Source organism: Hylaeus anthracinus, unplaced genomic scaffold (assembly GCF_026225885.1).
Source record: "Hylaeus anthracinus isolate JK02 unplaced genomic scaffold, UHH_iyHylAnth1.0_haploid 11994, whole genome shotgun sequence".
NCBI lineage: Eukaryota > Metazoa > Arthropoda > Insecta > Hymenoptera > Colletidae > Hylaeus > Hylaeus anthracinus.
Window position 1 is genome coordinate 4,073,217 of NW_026534341.1, and position 22,813 is coordinate 4,096,029.

Here is a 22,813-nt window from a genome sequence, read left to right on the forward strand (position 1 = left end):
TGAAACGGAGTTTACAAAAGGAAACATTTTCAAAGTTTATATATTCAAAAATAAAACCACAGGCACGTTTACTACGACTTCATGGATACCCCTATTATTATTCTCACGAGCAAGACGCAAGCTTAAAATTTGAATGTAAAAAAATGTCTGTTACCCAAAGAGGTAATTACCAAGGAATAAGGAAACGTTCGCTGCTGGTCGTCCGGATGGCGCGCTGCAACTCACTTCCAGTTTCTCTCCTTTCCTGTAGGTATTTCTGCCGTATGAACCAGGACTCGCGTGAAGTTCTGGACTCTTCGGGGGTTCTGTAAATTGAGTTGGCGGTTTTCATTCCTTTCGTCGCCGTGTTCAACTCCCATGAATTTATCGCGAGATTAAGGAAACAGTTTAAAATTAGTCATCAGGAAAATTAAATAACGATGGTGGGAATTTTAATCCTTTTGACATCATAGCTCTAGCAAACTTTGTTAACGATTATATAGAATAAGCCTATAAAACAGGGATTTTCGATGATTATAAAAATGATAAAAAAATAAAACTTTGATCCTTGTCGTTGCCACAATTGCCTCTTACTGTGTAAAAATTTATGTAAACTATCATTACAATAAATTACATGGTTCCATAGTCACACTATTTAATACGACGCGATTTCAGTTTGCTTGTTTTGCAACGATATGGCTCCGGGCACACAGGGTTAAACAACAGTTGAATTTACAAAGAAATATTTACGACGAACATCCCGTCTTAACGGAAGCTTGTCTTCATTAAATTCTTCATTAAATAACAGTCCATTAATTTCCCTCTGGGGATCGATTGTGCAAATACTTATTTAAATTTTCTCGAAGCAGCTCCAACGCTCGATCATTCCACGCCACAGTCATTTATCTTTATCGACTTTATCCGAAACAGTAATATCCTTTCGGGCTCTCTTATTTCTCCGCCCGTAAGTAGTTTTCTTAACGAAGATTGATTAGTTCTCGAATTTCTCCTACTTTGCCTCCTGTAATATCTCTCTTCTCGCGGAGAAACACTTTCCACGGGCAACCAAATTTATGAGGCTTAAGGGATTCTTTTGTTAACTTCAAACAATTGACGTGGAATATACAATAATCGATTGTGCATGTATAAACATATTGAAGTATTCAGATTTTAGATTCGGTGTGGAAAGTAGGCCACTTCGTAATTATTAATCGTCTCGATGGAAGAAATGAAATTTTTTATCAAGGATGTTACTATTATTCATGGACACGGCGTTGTTGAGAAGACTAAAGTAGATAGAATCAATAATGTTACTAAAAAATTGACGATATGATTGAATGAATGAACTATAAGTACTAATAAAAGCGTAGCTCCAGTTTCTAAAGATAGTTATTTCCAATGATAACGAATTCAATTGGCAAGTAAATAATGCATAACATTTTCCACACGGTACTGGACACTCTGAATGGTTCAAACTGTAATATGAAAATATGGTGAAACAACGAAAAGAAATAATTTCTTTTTCCGTTCCTGCGAGCATAGGACTTTTAATAAAGTAGAGCTCATTAGAGTTGACCATTGGAACTTTTCTGCATGGAAGAATGTTCGAATTTAAAATTTCGTTTCTAAAGTTGTGGGACGTAATAAAATGCAAGTGTAAACCGCAGTAATGAGTTCAAATTCTACGTGGCTACTATGAAAGAGAGAAAATTTAAGCACGTAAGTCTGAACGAAAAATTGAACATTCTGATTAATATATGAATAGCAACGAGTTGACTATTGATTACTTTTTCATGAATCCGTGAATTTTGATTAAGTTATACAAACAAGTCCAATGGCACATATTACATTAATTAACTTCCAATTGTCTCCAAACAAAATTTTAGTTTAGGAATATTCACGAGAATTAGTGCGATAGTTAACGTGTTGATATAGAAAGTGATGTTTAAGTACGCTCATATGTTTTTATATTAAAACTACTAATATAGAGAATCACTAAAATGAGAATCACTAAAGCTAGACCAATGGGAGCGACGGTTACATCAATTCAAGCGATACGTACTGGCAACAATGATCCTCACAGAAGCCTGTGCCTCCGCCCGATTGTCGGTTGGTGTTACAGTGCACTTGAAAATTCCGTCATGGCTCTCCTTGATCTTGGCGATATTAACCCCGCATTGGCCTGTCTCGGTGCCTTCTCCGTAATACTCGATACCATCTTCGGGTGGCTGTCCTTTGGACAGAACTATGCCACCAGCTTCTCCAGGTATCTCGACACGGCATACTAGAAGTGGTCTACCGACTCTGCACAAAATTTGCAGACTCTCCCCGAGCCGCACCGCGGTCTGTCGTTTAGGTTCGATGTCCACGACCAGGTTCGATTTCAATCCTGAAACAACGGAGAAAAATTATTAGATCACAGTTACAGAATGATGTGAAAAGTTTTCCAAAAGGGATTCTAGAACTTTGGTTTTGGTAATAACATACACTCCTCAATGCAGGACATTACACCGACATCATCTGTCTCATGTGTATTATAATCATGTGTACTTTCATATAAAATAAACAAATTGAATACATTCCGCACCATTTGTGTTTCATTAAAAGGCAAAGCACCTTTTGAAAAATCTTTTATAAATTATTCTCCATTTGTATGTAGTTTGTGATATGTTTAAGCAAATAGACATTTCATCCCTTATTTTGAGGGTAGTCTTCATTCCTCGAAATGAATATCAACAAATAAAGAAATACATCGACATCCCATAAAAGGATTCGCATAAACGAATACTAGCGAGGTAGGAGATCGAAAAACAATTCTCGACCCGTGTCGCGCGGAGGAGCTTCCGCCCGTGTAAGATTTATGAGACAAAAAGGAAAGTTGATTAAATCCTAAACCCCGTTCTCATCGCTCGCACGGTGCTCGTGTATTTTCCCTGTTCCGACACGGTTCGCGAAAGTCAGCCGACGAAGTTTCTTTCGCGCTTCCTTCATTGCTCCACTTCTCTCTCTCCCCTCTCGGCCCTCTTCCCATTTACCCGTACCACCGCCAGCAATTAGGAAATTTCAATATTTTAGTTAACCTTAGTTCCGTCTTACCGTCTTCATTCGAGAAAATTTAACACGTCTTCTCGAGTAATATTTCAATCCAACAAGCTGAAGTTAACTTAGAAAACCGATTCATGCTTCTAAAGGGAGAACTTTTGGCTGGCTACGCCAGACAATTGACGAAAAACACGAATTTAATTTATTTTGGATATTTTTAGAATTTCTGTGATCAATGGTTACATTGTTTCATTTTTCCAACGTCTTGTCTTGATCTCAGGTCCACATCAACAAATTTGTATGTAATATTTAACAAAATATAATATAAAACGTAGAAAAATTAATTTTTATTTGCTGAATTTGAATCTCTTTAAATTGACCATACAAATCAACACTCGCACTCATAGTGAAAAGGAAACTCGAACTATTAATAATAGCATGTAATATCTAAGAACTCGTTAAAAAGAAAAGTCACCGAAATTACTGAAATCAAAAAGAAGAGAAAAGGAAATGATATTAATCAAACACCCTCGCCATCTGGGGATAATATCTTACATCTCTCGACCCTACCTGACGGTTTCTCTAACCTTCTCCCATAACTCAAAACTAAAAAAAAAAAAACACACCAAACAAACAAAAAAAAAACTAGAGAAATAAACTGAAACCGAACCCGAAGGAGTTTCTTTCCGTCTGGGGCCGTCATCCCCACCGTTTTACCGAAACTTTTCGTAATTGTGGCGGTGTGTAGTGGATAACGAGAACTAGCAGGCGGCCGACAGTCTGGTTGCACTGTAAATGAACAAAAGTTTCGACGCAAAAAGCTTGGAAGGTATCGACCTACCCCCGACGCCATCAGAGGGGTAGCCAAGAGGTGAGAACGTGTACCAGCATTCTCCATTAATAACTGTATTGTCAAACTGGTGTTCGTCGTTTTCGCGTACACGGGTCGCATTATAAGAGGGTGTTGCGCCCTCGAACCACCCTCGAATCCCTCGTCTCGCAACGGCATCGTTTACCTCGAGAAATCCACGGGGTGGCCAAAGTTTCCTGGTATTTTAATACCGTTCGATAATTAATTGTTCATCCGGTCACGCGGCAGGGAATGTTCTAAAATGTCTGAAAGGTAATCTTCTAATGGCTGGATAAAAAGCTCTGCTTTCGACCTCCTTTTTTCGTCCCCTGTTTCAAATTATAATCTGCGCGCTCGCAATGTAAACGTGCTTCGTTGTAAGAGGATTTGGATATTACAGCAAACGAGATTTAGCTGGGTTTCGGAGTTCGTTCGAGGAGTATAGATTTTCTGAAACGTGTTACATATGTCACTGAAAAGGAAAATTTACGTTTCATAAGGGATAGCTTTCCAGTTTTATAAAGAAAAGGTTAAGAAAATAAAAAAATAATAGGTTATAAAAATAAAAGAGCAACCTCTTTACGTCGCTGTAAAAACTTGAAATCATAACGTTGGCGGGCATTTGGTCTGATTCGTCGTCCGTTGACGTATGCGTCGCATGGCAGGTGGAGAGATTGCGCTTAAGAGGGTGTGCTCGAATTACGTTAGAGGGTTACAGGCAGCATCAATCTCGCGTGAGCTGGAAACACTGCTTCCCATCGGGCCGAATGCGCCCGATCCCGTACACGAGATGCCATTATGATAATGCACCCGAAGAAATATGATAAACCGGGCGTGGCGCGAGTAACGATTATCATATTTCACAAGACGCGCTACTCGAACGCATCGAATAATAACTACCCGCGAATTGTATCGGCGGTTCTTGCCTTCTCGCGTCGCGAACCGACTGCTGATGAATGATGAGCTGCCTGTTTCTTTTCCGAGCTCACGAATGTATGAAGTAAGTCGTCTGTGACAGTACACCCTAAAATATCACCGTTGTTTTTGGCCGCGGATGCGTCTCGACAATTTATGGTGGCAAATGGTACGAGAATGGTCATTTTTTCCCACTCGATAACAGAATCAAAGCAAACAAAGCAAAAGATATATTCTTGTTGCTCCAAGTCTTTAAACTATTTCCACCAAATTATATTTGAAAAATTTCAAAATTCGCAAAAGTATAACTCTTTGGCTATAAGCCATATTGGCCTAATATTCGATCTGAAGAGGATTTTTGTGTGTTATATTCGCACTTGTATTAACAATTTTTTATTCGATACGTAATTACCATTTCATATTTACAACAACGATATCTTCAAACGTAAGCTAATGAGTAAAGAGTACAGGCCAATAATATACCACGATTATTGCGCCGTTGCCGCTCTTAGTAAGCTATGCATTAATACATTATACATGAATGCAGTGAATTATGTCGCGAGAAGATGAACGAAGTTATTACTGCGACCGATGAAAAACTATCGCGAACTTTTTCTCTCGTGCTCGCACAACTTGGGACGGGGCATTGTCCATGGATGTTGCTTCTTCCTTTTAATTTATTTAGAGCACTTAATTAAATCCCGTCTCCATTCATTCGTGATTGTAATCCCGCTTTTTTTTTTTTACTGCGACGAAGCAAGATGGAACCTTCGTTCCGTTCAGTGAAAGAACTTGCTAAGCGATTTCTTTAAAAGAAAAAAAACTATTCGAAGCTGATTGGTCGGGGCTGAAGAGGATAGAGTTTCGTTTCGAATTGTAGACGCTAATCAATTTAATAATTTTCTTCGTTGATTTCTTTAAACAGAGCAACTCCCGATGCTTTGAGAACATTTGAACATTGTGTCTCTGTCAGACCTCCAAGAATTATGGGTTAAATTAAGAAATCCTTAAAATAATGGAGTTATTTTATTATATTTTTGTGTGTATCTACTGGCCATGTAGAAAGTTCGTAGCTGCGTATTTTTGCCATAGTTATTCTTTGAAAATTATTTACAGGATACTCTTTCAGATAGGCTACGAAGTTACCCAAAAATGAACATTAAAAGGACTCTATTTATTATAAAATAACGCGATGAATGCAATGACGCAAAGACAATTTAGACAAATTCTCAAACGGTACAAGTAAAAACAATCAAATAATCAAAGTCTAACAAGCATTCGTCTATACGTACAGACCACATACAAGACCATAAGTGGGAGCGCGGCTGGCCATTTACAAATCCATGCAACCCGAGGATACGCTGTGTTAGGCGGATGCATTCGAGATTCTCGTGGCGCAAGGGTCCAGACATGGCGATCGTAAACCCATAAATCCCATTTGATTTTCCGGTCATCAATTTGTTACATGGCTGACGTCGCGATCTAATTTGAAGTACCCCTCCTCCTGGGCCTCTGCGTTTACCCGTGGAGGACCGCGTATTCCGAAAACCGCAGCAACAGATGCGATGATTTGTGGACAGTGGCGTGCATCAGCGCACCCATGAGCCTGATGCACTTTGCACGCGAACATGCTGCTACCCGCGGCATCAAATTGCCACGGTGCTCGCCTATAAATTAACCCTTTCGCTGTCGAATAAGACGATGAAACATAGTCTGAAAAGTTACTAATTCTTCGACGATTAAAATTAATCGTACTTTGTTACGGGTCGATTGCGTATGCGTAGGTAAACTACACGTCGTTGCATGGAGACATTCGTGTACGAATCGATGTCGACCAGTCCAGAAAGTAGAATGGCGTAAACACCTGTGTAAAATGCGCGAAATCCGCGGTACCCGCGAGGGAGTTTCACTCTCGAGGAAGCAAGGGGCAACTTTGAGACGCGTTCTAAGGTTAAGCCGCGTTTCTGTTTAAAGTTCTCCGTTCGGGGACACGAGCAAAGAAAGCGCACACAAAAGCGACCGACCAATAATCATGGTCGGTACGTTCCCACGAGATGCTACCCTCGGAGCCACAATTTTCTACGCGAGAGGGCGGACAAAGAGGAGCAGACAAGCGGACTGGCAGCCGATTCAATTTGCCTGCCGATTCTTCCACTCTCGGTTTTTCCCTTGCCCCGAAATATCGCTCGTAAACGCGACCTCTACGCCCAGGGATTTCTCTGGCTCTCATTTTTTCTACATTAAAGGAGAAAGCACCGCGTCCTGTTTCAGAATGTATGTAACCGCGAACGGGGACGAAAAAGCGCAAAAAACCGAGAGGAAATACAGAGCCGCGTAACACGAACGAGAATTCAAAGCACAGGAAACACGACGTGAAATATAATTCTCGCTAATGTACGGGGCAATTAAAAAGTTACCTACGGTCGTATAATATTCGTAAGTGCGAGTGGAGGCGTTTCGATAAGAAATAATCATTTGTTTAATTGAGGATAGAATCACATTTTGTTGAAAAATAAAATCAATTTTTCCTTGCTCTGTTAGTTGTCATTGGTGAATATGGACATTGGATCTTCCAAAATAATGAAATTATACAAGGATTTCCAGAAGGTGCTATAAGATTTTATTTTACTTATCGGTTAGTAACGATTTGGAACATTTTTAGAAGAAACGTCTACCGTTGCCCGCTCGATGTAATATTACAGCGAAGTCATATTCTCGGTCATTGCTCGAACAAATATTGTTAATAATTATTGTAACTGTTGTCAGAAGTTAATTTTTAGTTATTTCAGCTACCAGATATAACGATATAGAAAAATTTCCTTTTATGTTTAATTGTAATATATAATGTTTAATGTGCATTGTTGTAGAGATCGTAGAACTCTGTCTGAACCAAAGATAAAAATAACGATAAATATCGAAACGAATTTTTATCCGTTAAGTGAAAGAAGCACCCTACAATTAGGCTTACGAAACATTTCACGAACTGAATAATTCATAAATTTATTTTGGTTGCTATGAATATTATTTAGTCTCGACATTTTTTTTTACCGTAGAATATTCTTCTACCTCTCGCATCAGTCAATGTAACAGACCCGTTGAAATTTACATTCTTTTGAAAAATTCATTTCCACTTCCGCGTCGATTTATGCTTACATATTTTCCTGGGACGAGGTAAATTTCAGAAAGCATTTACGCCCCCGAGGGTTCTACGAAGCAGTGATCCAACCGCCAGCGACGAATCTTTCTAAAATTCTACTTTTCCGGGTGACATAGTAACACGATGAGATAATCTCGGTTGTACGAAATGAAATGTATTAGCCGCGTACATAGACAATTTCCCGCTGATTTCCAATTTTCTCCTTCGTCAGCTCTTGTAATATGTAGGCCACGGGGTGACGTGAAATGAAATACAGACGAATGAAACTGAGAAAATCACGGAGAAAATATATTGGAAGTATTCAGACGTTAAACAAATTTGTAAATAAAATGTGAAAGTCGAGATATTAGATAAAATATTGTTTATGCAAATCCTGGATAATTTATAGAGGTAAACATGGATTTCGATTCGTTTTGGATAACTATTTCAGCAAATGTATAAAATGACTGTACTTTTTAATGAAATTATGCACTTTTAATATTACACGTGTGTTATCATGCATTGAAAAATTAATTTCACGGTCTGAATATCGTGCACGTTTTGTCAATTATTTATAGAATATTCCTAAGGATTTTGGCAGTACATTAAACACCAATGTACACGTATGATACCAAATGGCATCGTTAGTCCAGAAAGGATTAGAGCGGTGGCTGAGCAGTGCTTACGAAATGAACGATAATTCGAAGAAAAATTTGAAAAAATTACTGATGAAACTAGAATACAGGAAGACGGTATGCTTCGAATGAAAACAGAGAAAAAGGATAGATAGCAGATGTTGGGACACGATATAGCAGCAGCAAACCAGTGCGGTCAGCTTGCATGTGCAGGCTGCAAGGGGTGGAACTAATCCAACCCGGCACTTCTCGTATTAGATGATATTCCCTAACATTGCTAATTTCGCTTCGTGCGGCGCGCTACGAAATATACGAGGTTCCACTCTACACGAACAACCCCCTCCCTCATACTCTCCTCCTACCCCACCTGGGTCATCGCATACTTGTAGATGAGAGGACGAAACTCGATTTTCGTCGTAATCAGACCGAAGTGCCAGCGTTGCGCAAGGCTTGGACGTCAAAATTCAAGCCAAGGATGCATTCAAGAGACACGTTAACCGTGAATATTAATTATCATTTGAAAAATATTGACACCGAAGAGGACGTATTGTTCAATTTTTATTTACCCTTTCATTGCAGAGAATTTATGCAAATTTTTAGAGGAATTAAAATTTATCAGATACTCATAGGAAGCTTTATGCCTGAAAAAATAACTTATATCTTTATTATTAAATAACTAAACCTAAAAATACTTGTATCAAAAGAAGCAGTAATAAAATTGCTTTAAATATTTAAAGCAATACACGGACACAACATTTTTACGATATAAAAATATCTGAGGATCTACCCTGCACATTTGGCCAGGCCAAATTCGCTCCTTGTTATTGAATGGACATGCCTCCTTTCTGTAATCGAAAAACTCATACACGAGAAAAAAGGACCAACTCTTTCGGGAGTATATAATCGACGATAAACTTCGGAAAAGCATGAAAACAAATTCAAACGGTATAAATCGAACTGCTGGAGATTTATAAAAATTTCAACGTTCCCCCGATAACAGGACGGCCTGTCCGCTGAAAAATTGCGTCTCATTTGCTTTCAGATGGACGAGGAGGGGAGAGGGGTCGAAACGCGCGGAAAAGTATTAAACCGGCGAACAAGCATATGCAAAAAAAGACTTGACAGGAAAAGTTTGCGCTACGCGGGGAGGACGAGAGGAAACACACGACTATCGAGTACGTTGGGAGAGTAGCTCTCTATGTTTCCAATCCCCAGAGCTTTTTCCAGACCAACCGAGCAAGGAAAAGGGTACATCATTCAACCCCTGGAAAATAGAGCAATCTTGTGACACATGGGAAATCCATGCATTACCTGTACGGTGTGCAGTTACTCACGAATGCATTGCATTTTTGCCTGGGTGTTCCCGACGACTGACTTTAGCACCGAAAGAGCCGCGATCAGCAAATGGATGCATTCGTCCATTCACAAAACTCGTATTTGATGGCTTAATGACAACTGTCGCGGGGTTAAAAAAAAAAAAAGCTCCGCTCGACGTTTCGACAATTAGCTGCATGCGCAATACCCTGAAACGGTTGGAACTGAAAAGATTTATGTGGAGGAGCAAACGCGAATTTATTCTACAGGATTTGTTAATGAACTCGATCAATGCATAAATTTTATTTGGTCTTTCGAGAAAGATGTTATCCCTTAATGATTGAAAAATAAAAAGCGTCTATCGTTTGGATTGGTTCCAGAAGTTTGTCACAGAAAATCACAATCAATGAACTATTTTGAGGTTGCAATGCATCGGTTGCAATGGATCATCGAGAATGGTTATAATGGAAGCGTAAGAGAGATTTATAAGCTCGTGAAACTGTTCAGAATTGTGAAACAATGGCTTCAAAAAATGACACGTGTGATAACATTAATTTTTTATCAATGTTTTCATTTATCCGAATACGAAGGCCAGTTTCGATATTTTCAATGGAATACTTTAAATGTCCCTCCTGAATATTTGTAAATGGTTTAAATTGAAGTAGCAGAATATTTATCGATTATTCGTATAATAATACGTCACTTTTGATATTAAACAATATTCGTTTGAAAAGTACTCGTAATAAATGGTGTCGAAATTGGATCACTTGCTCAATATTATCGACAAAATAATTTGTAAATCTCTCCTGGATTCGAGTGTTTTTAGATGGTCCCGTTTAAAACCAGAAGTGCAGGATTTATCAAATTGACGTTAATTTTTGTGAAATTCAAGTAACTTCTTGATGTTGTACAAATTTCATTGGAAAACTTTCAATATTTTAATTCGAATAATTTATACGTCACTTCCGAATTCGAGAGAGTCTTTAAATATTCAATTTTTAAACAAGTGCTGCATTGACCAAATTGACATTGACTTTATCTTTCAAAATTTTATTTTCTATAACTACAATTTATTCAATTTATATAACCATGTTTATTTATATTGACAGATATTTATATTGTAGGAGTCTAAACGAAAAGTAAGGCACAGAGATTCGAGAACCCACGATCCTCGGATCCACAGTCGACCGCTTTACCTACAAGACCAATCCCGTACCCTACGTTTCGTGTTCTTATTTGACTCCTTATTGTTGGCTATGGGAGGCGCGGACGCTACAATATTAATACGTCCACCGTGTTTATGCCACGCGCCGTATTTCGTTATCGCAAAACAAAACCTTGAATCCCCTTTCGGGAGCCTTTCGTTAATACCAAAATTAACCAACGAGCGGTCGACGCCACTAATTAATTCCAATAATCGAAATCAAAAAGGTAAATATACCAGGACGCGAAAAAGATCAACGGGGTCGTCGTTTCGTTTAACGCGTAATCTCGGAATATTTAATTGGCGTACGGGAGTTAATCTCGTAGTCGTTACATCGCATTAAACAAAACAGACGCATACATTTTTGACGAACGCGCGCTGATCCGAACATAATTACCATCGCGTTGTAAATCGTACTTCATGCACGAACGTTATAAATTAGGTTCCTTGGTGGTAGGGGGATCGGGGAGGGGCGGGGGCAGGTGAGGGTGCTGCGTTACATCACGACGTGTGTACTCGACTAATTAGTCATGATCGAATAACGAGGCGGCATCGTTAATAATCATTCAAATTAATGCGGCTGGGAAATGATGATCGTGCGTTTTGTACGGTATCGGTCGATGAAAGCTAATAAATATTTTGTAATTACTCGATACACAGCGTCGACGGGTGCACTCTCTACCGCTTGGTTATTGATTTTTAATTTTAATTAACCCCCGGCCCCCTCACCATCCCCTTCGTTAGCCTGTCGCTGCAAGGAAGCACGATAAACGCGATATCCGATGTAAATGCCATCTATGTGCGCGAAATCGTGTGATTTTTTTTTTTCCCAAAAATATTATTCCCGCGAAACGTTTCCTCGGAACCGCTCATGAATAATAATAATAATAATTAAAAAAAAAAAAAAAAAAAATAAAAAAAAAATTGAAATTCAACCGTAGCACGCAGAATTGCCACGCCGCGAACGTGTTCCAACGAGTCGAGATTACCTGTAATCTCGATATCCAGCAATTTTAATAAATTCTTGTAACTCGATGAGGAGTGGATATCACCCTCCCTCCAGCTGATATTTTATATACGTTACACGGTTTAAACGGCGCGAAAAACAATTTATTTCAAAGGATAACATTAAACGAAACGGTATCGCCAGAGATTTCTGCGAAATACTGCGAACCGGCTTTGTGATTTATTTAAATCACAGGGTGAAACGAAATGTAACAGGTTTTCAACGAATATTTATACTTTCGAGGGAAATAAATGTACTCGCGTGGAAAGTAATTTCAAAATTAACAGCGCAGTTACTTCGAACGGGGTTTGAAGTAAGAGTAATTTGACGTAAAATTACTCTTTGATGCGAAGAAATTCTTTCGTTATTATGAGAACATCATGCTTTATTGCGATTCGTTCAAATTAACTTCCTGATCGTCCTCAGGATAACTGTTCATTTATTACAAAATTAACTTGGAAATGAGTTATATTGAATTGCTGCATTATGTCTCTTTTTTTTTGTATTGAATCTCTTGTTATATTCAATAAATATATTTTATCTTTTTGCACTTTATCATTGAGTCTCGTTATATTTAATGATTTTATTACATACCTGTTCTAAGTATTAACATTAATCAAAAATTTAATCAATGCATCACAGATATTCATCAACAATTCATCGCAACATTTTACCAAACAAATAAAATACACGTTCACCTATGTCAGCAGTCAGCATGAAGTACGAATACTTCCACGACTCGCTATACCACCTGAAAGGTTCGAAATCAATTTTCGACGTTGATGGACAGCGAAGAGAGTCGCAGCGGCGGCGAAATGATAACAACAAAATGTCCGATCACGAGGAAGAAATCTCGTGAACTGGAGCGGCAATCTCGATGGAACGGTCACAAATCTTCGGGGAGATTAAGGTCGGTTTACACGGCAGTAAATCAACTCATCATCGGCGGTCCGGTTCGTTCAGCGGTGACACGATCGACCGCCCACCCCCGACCATCAACCCCCTCTTCGATCGTGAAGGCGTTTCGCAAAGGAAGATCGACTCGTCTCGAGGCTCGATACCAGAGAAAACGTCATCGAGCCCTACCTCGTCGCCACGGAGCGAGCAAATCGGTTTTCCCCGGACCGATGATGGCGTTGGAATCGAATTACGCAAAATGGATTTCGCTATAAATAACTATCGCGTGTCTCGTCGGACCGGTTCGTGATCGTCCAAGGGCTTTTCGTACTCGTCGTTTATACGTACTGCCCCCGCCAGTTTTAGAACCTAAAACGGTGGTCTGGTAATTTTAGATTTGGAAATGACTCTTTGCGATGAATTTTCTTGAATCAGTTATTTCGGGTAAAAGTGGGATGATACTCGGGAATTTTTTCTGATGATACTAAATGTCTAATGTAAAATTTGGATATGTGTATCGAAAGTATGTATTTCGAAAGGTGTTTCCGCAACCTTGTAGGTAACCTTCTCCTATCAATATTATAATAAAGGATTCTCTAAAAGAGGTTTGAGAATATTATACTTAAACAACGTCATGTTTTATGTTCAATAGCAATCATGTCTACTTCTATGTAAACTGTACAAAAATCAAATGTATTCCATACCAAACCTGATACTATATTAATCATTTTTACGTAGAGGGCGATTGTTTAAATTTCGTGAACTCTGTCTCGCCAATCAAAGCGTGTAAAACGAGCTGGCGAAGGCAATTTCGCCATATTCGAGGGTAAATTTGCGGGTCCGAGTGAAATTCGACGAGGGATAGTTTGGAGAGGGTACGAATTTGTTTGAAACGCGTTGATAGTTGGTTTAATTAGATTTATGACGGGGTCGTTTGGTAAAGTAAGAATACGGGAGGTCGGTGGACTGCAAACAGAAAAATGGAAGTCCAGTTTGCGAATTTTTAGCCGCATGAAACGCTATGGGAACTTCTGCTTTGGACGTTGGGTCGTTAGCCGCACTTTTTGTTTCTGTATTACGAAAACGAATGGAATCTGGTATGTGTAATCGAGAAAGAGTTTTTGAAAAATATCATATTTAGATGTGGTCCCTTCTGTTGAAAGTGCTGAGAGGCTTTCAAACGTGAAACGAAAATCGTGCAAATGCAAACGGTCCCTATTAAAAAGTCCTGGATGAATAGAAATTGCATGTACTGTTCGTTCGTGCTCGATTTTTAACGCGTATGTATGCGGTACGTGTTTGCGGAAAAAATGCAATGCAGTTTTTATCGGGTTCGCAATAAAAGAAGGCGTTGCAAAAATAATAGAGTACGACAAAGAGAGACGTATTGCCAAGTCTATAATCCGGGAAACGCGTGTTTTGCCTGCAGCTAATACTAGAAAATCCGGAGCGTAAATATTTTACAGAATACACGGAATTTTTGAGATCTCTGCAAATTGATGCCACTTATATTTTACAAAAAGTTTCAACTAGGTGTTCTTTTTACATACTACCGAGTTTTATCTGGACCTGGTAAGCTTAATATGTTTAATAACCGTGATAACAAACAATTTCTACCACTAAATTAAATTGGAAGAAATTATATATAAAAAAGCCATTTGTATAGTTTTGTAATTGACGTCACTTTTAGTCAATTTTTTAATACTTTTTCTCACAAGTCTCCAAGATAATCAAATTCAATGTAGAACATTAAAATCATATACTTTATATAAAACCAACTAATTCCATCGTCGGGGAGATATAATATATTATATATATTATAAACGTATTATTTATATAACGTGTACATCAGGTAGTATTATATAAACAAATTGTTTTTAATATACACGTAAGCTTTACGAATAATCTAGAATAATTAAAAATTCGCATTAAAAAATTAAGCAAAGAATGAAGTAATTCCTACACCGAATTCATAAAAAATTATTCTACGATTTTATATCAAGCAGATTATGTTACCCCTCCTCCCATTACTTGACATTATTATTACTTTCTATTCGTTCACGCTAAGCGATCTATTTTCACGTCCTGTGGTTTCGTATCGAATAAATTCATAATTGTCTTTGCAGGATCGACGTTACACTCTTACTGTCTGACAACTTTCGACACTCGCACAATTCCTGTACTCTATGCTCGATAACAGAACGACGACAGCACTTCAGGTTCGATAATAGAGCATTCGGTGCGTTCCAAAGTAGGTCAGCAAGACTGCGTATTTCCGACAAAGTTCGTTGCCGTGCCAGTTATCACAATCTCCGTGTTGTTTCCTTAAAATAGCGATGGTTTATAGCACTTCTCGTAGCTGCGCTTCCTTCCACTTATTCGAGAAGTTTGGCGCCTCTGTTCTGCTGCCATTGCTGGCAGAGACATCGAGTGTTTCTGTTCCGAAAGCATTCGTGCACGGTTCGTTAAACCTTAACAATTAAACGTCGAGAGAGTCTTCTGTCCTGGATTTTTAACAATACCAAGTTAAATGCTCCTTCATCAAGATAGTAACGAAATTTTCTGTTCAGCCTTGTCAGCCTACTCAAATGTTTTTCGCAAATTAAATCCCTTAATGAGATAGTACCAGTGATAATTTTTTTTTTTTTATTTTAATTAAATAATTACAAATTTTGTAATATATACGACGTTCAACTATTAAAAGTTTACTTAAATAATTCTTTAATCTAGGAATAAATCGCTATGAAAAATAGAGATTTTTTCTACTTTTCTCTCATTATTCTGGACTTAATAATCAACTGAAATTCCTGCCTATAATCCAAATCCTCGACAACAAAAGTAAGATGTCGGCCTGGATGGAAGGCGCATTTGTTTCAGGCATTTATCCTGGAACGCGATCTCGACTCGAGTGTTAAATTATGATTCGTTGTCTGCACGCTCGATGTGGAACCAAAGGTGTAAACACGACCCCAAACATTATCGTTAAGCTCACGCAACAGCAAGGGATGGGAAAGTGGACGCAATTGGAGCTGACGGCGCTTGTTGTGGCATCATTTTCCTCGGGCGACAGGCCTGTGTTTTCTCCTAATAACCATGTTCATTCTTTCACGATACTTTGCACGTCGAGAGTTATCATTAAGCATCGCGTGCACCTTCGATCCGTTCGATACAAATTTACCATTTTTCCACGGAAAAAAAAAATATCCATAGTAAACACGACACGCGATTTCTTCAAAAATTGCTTATCATTTTCTGTTTATCGAGCTACTTTTTTTTTTGTGAAGCTCGGGTCGCGAAAAGCGATGAAAACGATTTGATTTTCAAGAAATGAAAATTAAAAGAATTAATTAGATATGTAAGACGGCTTTTCAATAGAAAATACACACTAGAAGTATCTATAGGAGTAAAATTAATGGAACGGGATAATGACTGATGCTCAATGTTAAAGAAATAAGACTCAGGAAGAAGGTCTTCCCTAATTGAATTCCAGTATCACAGATCATTTAAATTTATTCTGAAACTTGTCAAAAACTTGCTCGAGACCAGCTAAGATTTCCTTGGAAATTCATCGCGTTTGTAATTCAAGGCTGTCCAGAGAGTAGTTTCAGTGTTTACACAGATTCATCGCTGGCCTGATTCACAATTAATAGATCCAACACGATTCTCATTCAAGCTTTAAGCTAGATCTAACCAAAATCTACTCCAGCTTTCAGCTAAGCCAATAAACTGAATTGGATATTAGCCAGCGTCCCGCTTGGCTCGGCGTTAAAGTAATTCATGTTTAACTAAATAAAAACCAGGTAATTCTCTAAATAATAGCTACATATGTGCTGTCTTCGACTCTGTGAACAAAAGAGGAAATATCGGAATCTGAAACACCGTTACCTTCGTTTTAATTATTTTTTTTATTTTAAATTATTTCTTATTTTAATATTTATGCAACTGTTTTAAATTAAAATTTAGGAGTGAGGACGTTGAATAAATAAAATGAACTGAATATTTAAAAATATTTTTACCTATTTTGTTTCATTAGCTTCATCATAATTCATTCAATGACAGAATAATTTGGTACCATACCCAATAAAATTACCTCTGAAGAAGCTTCAAAGGTATAAAATTGAAACCTCAATTTCTCATCATGATGTTGTTTTGCAAATGAAAATATTGTTTCGGAAAACCCAATTACCAACTCAATTTGTTCGAAACATTCGTACAAAATTGCAGAACCGACTAATTACTTCATAAGTAATCCGTTGGGTAATACACGATTTCGATAATGTCAATTTCATTTAATGGGAAGCAGTTAATGATACTTTCAAACATATTCGTATTATCAGCAATTTGAACGCGAAGTTGTTATCGGTACTAGTTCACAAATTATAATTTCACTATTAATTATGATTCGCGATTAATTTGGAGTCTTGTTTATTAACTTGTTGTTTTTCGTCAAAACTAATCACGAATGAGAATATTTACGGTAAATTGAACCTCACGTGAAATAATAGCATTTATTTAAGCAACCAGCGTGTAGTAGCTTGATTTATTGTATCAGAAAATACAAGCGAAAATAAATTGATATTCGAGCAATTTAATCCAAATAAATATCTGTTAAATTCAATGAGATTAAATTCATTTCTTTTTTTTAAATTAATTTTTACTTAATGGAATTTTATATTTATTTCATTTTTATTTTTATTAACTATTTTTATAAACATAAAACTGTAGAGTGGAATTTTTTCCATTAAACAAGCGTTCTATTATGGCTCAAATTCTGAAAATTGATTTTAATAATTCCTGAAAATAGAATTACACGTGGTAAACAATTTTCATTCGATTCGTGCAAAGTAAAATAATTACTTTGCTTGGAAACTAAAATTGGGTTGTCAAAAAGTATATGAATGAATAGGACGTTCACTTTAATAGACAGCGAAAAACAATTGCCGTGCGTGCCTGGAAAAATTTCATTAAATCCTTGGAACAAAAACTCGAGAGTTCGGTAAAGAATTTAATTGTCCTCATAGAAGCATTGTTGAACCCTCCATCGTCTCGAAAATGGAAAATCGAGCCGAGTGATCATTGAGGCCATCCGAGTGCATCGGAATTGGCAGCGTGCAACTCGTATAAACATTAAAGTGAGTACAAAAGACTAGCGTAATCAAGGGTCGGGGCGACGTTTCCCATGAATTCCATGGTGTATTACCTTTTTGACGAGGGAAATTGCGTGCTCGCACGTTTGTTCTCAAACTTTTTTAATAAAGAATTTGTTGTCGGCAATGGGGCTTCTCTTTCGCCATGGAATAATAAGAGTTCCGAGGTTATATTACGTCAGTGATAAATTGCTGGAAGCCGCTAATACAAAGACACCGAGTAGATTCTGGGGAAACAAAAGCCTGCATTTACATCGTATATTGGCGCGTTCGCTGATTAAAATCGTGGTACGGTGAATTTTCGAAATAATTTGATCGTAAATGATCCTGCACGCGCGAAATAGGGGGGAGGCGGCAGCGAAGTAATTAAAAGTGTTACCGGCCAAAGGAAAATTATAATAATGACGTGACTTTAATCAACATACTACAAAGGATCGTTTGAATATTCGAATTGTTTTTATTATTGTTATCCAACATATTTCCCTAAAAACGACGATTTAATTAAATTGGAAATTTCCAGGGGAAAGGTTCTATTGTGTTCTAGACCGCAACCATAAAAATTATTGCGCTATGTAGAATTGAAATCCATGTATGATGAAAGCGACGGAAATATTCATTTACAATATTAAAACTCATTTCTCTCTGCCGAAAATAACTAAAATCGCCATTTGAGTTTGATTAAAAAGTTTGAACATAAATTTCATCTATCCTAATTCTCAATAAAATTGTAAAATCAAAATTAATTAAAAAAAAAAAAAACAATTTTTTTATATATATATCTATATATATATATATATATATATATATTTCTTCGTATAGGGATTTGTTTTCGAGAAAATTAATTTCGAAAATTTGTAGGAGTTTATTCAACAATTTGTAGTGGAATTCGATGGGCGACTTGGCTACCAAGTCTGACCATTACTCATTATTTCTACTTGCGAAACACCAGCACAAGTAGAAACCGTGAATAATGGGCAGACATCTCAGCCAAATTGTTCCCAAGCGCACGCGTACTCGACAAATATTCAAAATTGATTTCCTTGAAAACGGTGCCTCGTGCGAATAAATTTCATTCTACATTTTTGGTTTATTTTCACGCATAGAATCACCACTATCTGGTTGTATCATTTATCTGATACACTGTACAGTATAAAATAAGATTTTGTTTTCAGTGAATTCGAACATGGATCTTCCTTAAATAATTTCTTATATTCAATGAGTGAACAAATTCAATCCATCAGAATGAATCACTTTTATGGGTAAATAAACATAAATAATATAATAATACGCATTATATTATATGTAAATGAACGGTAAATATTCTTAATTTTGAATTAAGTGAAGTACATATAACAAAAAATTTGATGTCTTATATATATATATATACAGCCTTTAAGTTTGAAAATCTTTAATTCTCGAAGTTTTGAAGTCTCGAAGGTCTGGAATCTTGAATTTTTAAAGGTTTAAAATCTTGAATTTTTGAATTACCTCGAGGTCTTGAGGTTTTTTGAGTTTTCGAATTAAATCTTAAATTCTTCATTTCTTGATGTCTTGATGGCTGAAATTGATGTATTCTTCATTTCAAAATATTTAAATTCTTCAATTTTTGTCCATAATTTGACATGAAATGCAACGGTAGCCCTCAAGTTAATTTTAGAATCCATCACGAAACAAAGCACGAGGCGTAAAGTAGATTGGGATACTTCGATTTCCGAAGGAACCACTCGAAGCGGAGGTCGATGGAGGGGCCGATGGAATATAATCTGACTGCGAATTTTTCCTCGACATTCTTTGGTCTTAATGGATGGCCCTTACACCGAAAGGGGGTCCACGAGTGTACTTGGGCTGAAGTATCTCCGTGGCCAGGAAATGAAAAAATCATTGAACGACAACGAGGCGCGCAGGGGAACAGTCGAATGAAAGGACGACGAAAGGGCACACGACGTCCACGAAAAAGACAAAAGTGACTCTCCCGCTGATGAATTACAAGTCGACGATCTCCCCTCGAAGGCGTGAATTTTTTCTTGTCAAGATAAACTTCTCCCTGGATGAACACTGCCTCCTTAGTTTTAATTTGGTGAAACAATTGGATTCGGATAGAGAATCCAGCCGAGTTACGACCCTTTAGTTATTTCACACAGTTCTTTGCTTTACGTCTTTGTTATGAGACCAAAATTGCAAATATTCCGAATGAAACCGAGCCAAATTATAATATATAAAGTAATACGTGAAATACGGAATTTTTCTTAATCACAATACTTTCCTTTCTTACAATGGGAAAAGTAAAATTTGTCAAAGTACAGAGGGTTGAGGAATAAAGCTTTCTCGGGTCCAGGTCGAAGGGTGGAACCTAATAAACATTTGACGTTCTCCACGAGTTTCGAAGTCGCCACGCGTCCCTTCGAGAGACCAGTTTTCAAAGTACCTAGTAAAATCAGGTGCGCACGGCTGGCAACCCCCAGTTCACAAAATTACGAAGAATACGGTACCGAGAGAACGACTGGACATTAATTCGAAACTTCGCTTAGAGATGCACGAACTCGACGAGAATGCCGGAGTTTGAAACTGCTGCGCAGTAGTTAAACGGTTCTAGTCATCGAAGAACAGAGAACACGTTCCCTTTGGTTCAAAGGTAAAAGCTATATAGTCGACGGAACCATTGTAAGACATACGTAATCCGCGGAAACGGGACTCGGATTAGCCGTAGGATTTTGCGAAACGCGCCGTATCCATGTTGATAATCAGATAGAAGCCGATTAACGTCTAGCAGCTGCTTAAAGCGTAGCCAAATATCATTCGCGGGTGTTCAAAGAGCTGCGACTCTTGTTCTAATTCTCTTAGCGCGATTCCAAGGATTTATAATCTTCTTACAGCTCGGGCGTTGTCAAGCGGGACGTAAACCTTCTGTCATTTATCATTTTAATTGTTCTGGAAAGCACAAATTTAAGCGTTACACGTGCATTGATTAGAATGTAAATGTAATTGATTAAAACGCAATTATCTCACGCAAATATCCTCCAGAGCGATTAGAATATTAAATAAGAATAAAGAATAAAGAATTGAATCGATCTCACGATACGTTTCCTCGACAAAATCAACCAATGCGCAATCCCTTCGTCAAATCTAGAAGAGCAAGATCTGTTCTTAAATAAATAAATGACAATAAGGATCGATAGGGACAAGGAAGGATAGCTCGACTCTCTCGGTGGAGCATCGTCGGTGGTAAATCGAGGGAGCAATTCCTAGCCAGGTAGGGAGGAATGGAAGAAAGGATTGACGAGGACTGGTAAGAAAAAAGTATCTTGGAGCAAACAAGAGCCTTCGTTACGTGACGCAATGGGAAAGGTCTGTGGCTTGCAGGAGCCGATATTGAATCGGTGCCACGTTATAGACGCGGTCGCAGGGCTTTGGTGTTGGCAGCAGCATTAGGAAGGCGTGGTTCCTGCGGGGGTGGGTTTCTGGCTGGCCGATGGATCCGGCACCTCCTCTGAGAACAGAGCTTGATGCGGTTTTAACTGCCTCCGCTGACAGTGTCATAGGGAACCAATATTCTAGACTTCGCCTCCGCTGTCGTGTGCGTCACTTTTTCCATCGTATTCCATCGATGGAATTTCAACGAACCATCCTTTGGACAAAAAGATGCTGGCTTCGAAGATTCCGCTTTAATCTGCTCTGCTTGGAACTATAAATGACGAGGTCTTCTAAGGTTTCAGGAGCAGACAATGATAAATAAATGAGGATCGATAGTTTATTAATAACATTTCGACTTGTATGCAGTTACTGCGAAGTCTATAAAGGAAGTGTGTACAGAAGAAGTCTATTAAGTCTATGAAGTCTATAAAGAAAATTGTACTAATTATCTAATAAAAATATATTACTGGGACTGGCGAAGAAGAAGAAGAAGCTAGAAGTTGTTATTTATTAATTTTCTTCAAGTTGCTCTTAGAAAATATAAATGTTGATTTCTTGTCTTAAATATATTGTATATCCCTCGACGTCTAAAGATTCATATAAATCAAGTATCATTACAATAAATTACACGGTTTCAATATTACACTGTTCACAACCCACTGTATACAACCCGACTCCTGTTTGCATATTTAGCAAATAGCTTTGAATGCAATTAATTTAAAATTATTTTACTTATTTCAAACTCTGCCGTTTCATTAAATTATTCTCCTTGCAATCATAAGTAATGCTTCGTTTTCTAGAAGCACCATCGAAGGGGCAAGGAGCAATATTTTTCCAAGGCGAAGCGTTTCTCCTCTTTCAAACATTGTAGTAATTAACGTGATACTGGAAAAGAACGCAAGGGTTCCTTTGATCTCGCCGCGGTGTTTGTAAGAAAGCCTCGAAAGCATCCGAACGTGTTTCACGATCGTCAGCCACGAGGTTTACATTTTCAACTGCGATACGGGTCATTTGCATGCTTGAAATTACGAAAGCCTGACGGGATTATAAAAAGCTTCGAGACCAAACTGGAGCGCAACTTTTCATATTCGCGGACACGTGGTGTATTTGCGTCTATTTCATTACATCTGTTACGTTGCATCCATTGAATGTAAATCGGGAACACCGTGGCCGCGTTCTATTAATAAACAACGTTTATTCCGGCACGAGATTCGAATAATAATGTATTTATTTATTCGCAAATTCGCGTCCAACTAAAGAGCCTATTGAAATAACCT

General features: G+C 37.8%; 1 protein-coding gene across 3 annotated transcripts in view; it reads right to left on the minus strand.

Moving 5' to 3' along the window:
- The window catches only part of LOC128889066 (fasciclin-3), a 434,295-nt gene that overhangs the window by 34,749 nt on the left and 376,733 nt on the right, over positions 1-22,813 (minus strand). For all 3 annotated transcript variants that reach the window (XM_054146384.1, XM_054146383.1, XM_054146385.1), the window contains exons 2-3: positions 2,042-2,368; positions 171-305 (exon numbers count right to left, since the gene is read on the minus strand). In XM_054146384.1, coding sequence (XP_054002359.1) covers positions 171-305; positions 2,042-2,368 — 462 coding nt within the window. The remainder of the gene's footprint in view (positions 1-170; positions 306-2,041; positions 2,369-22,813) is intronic.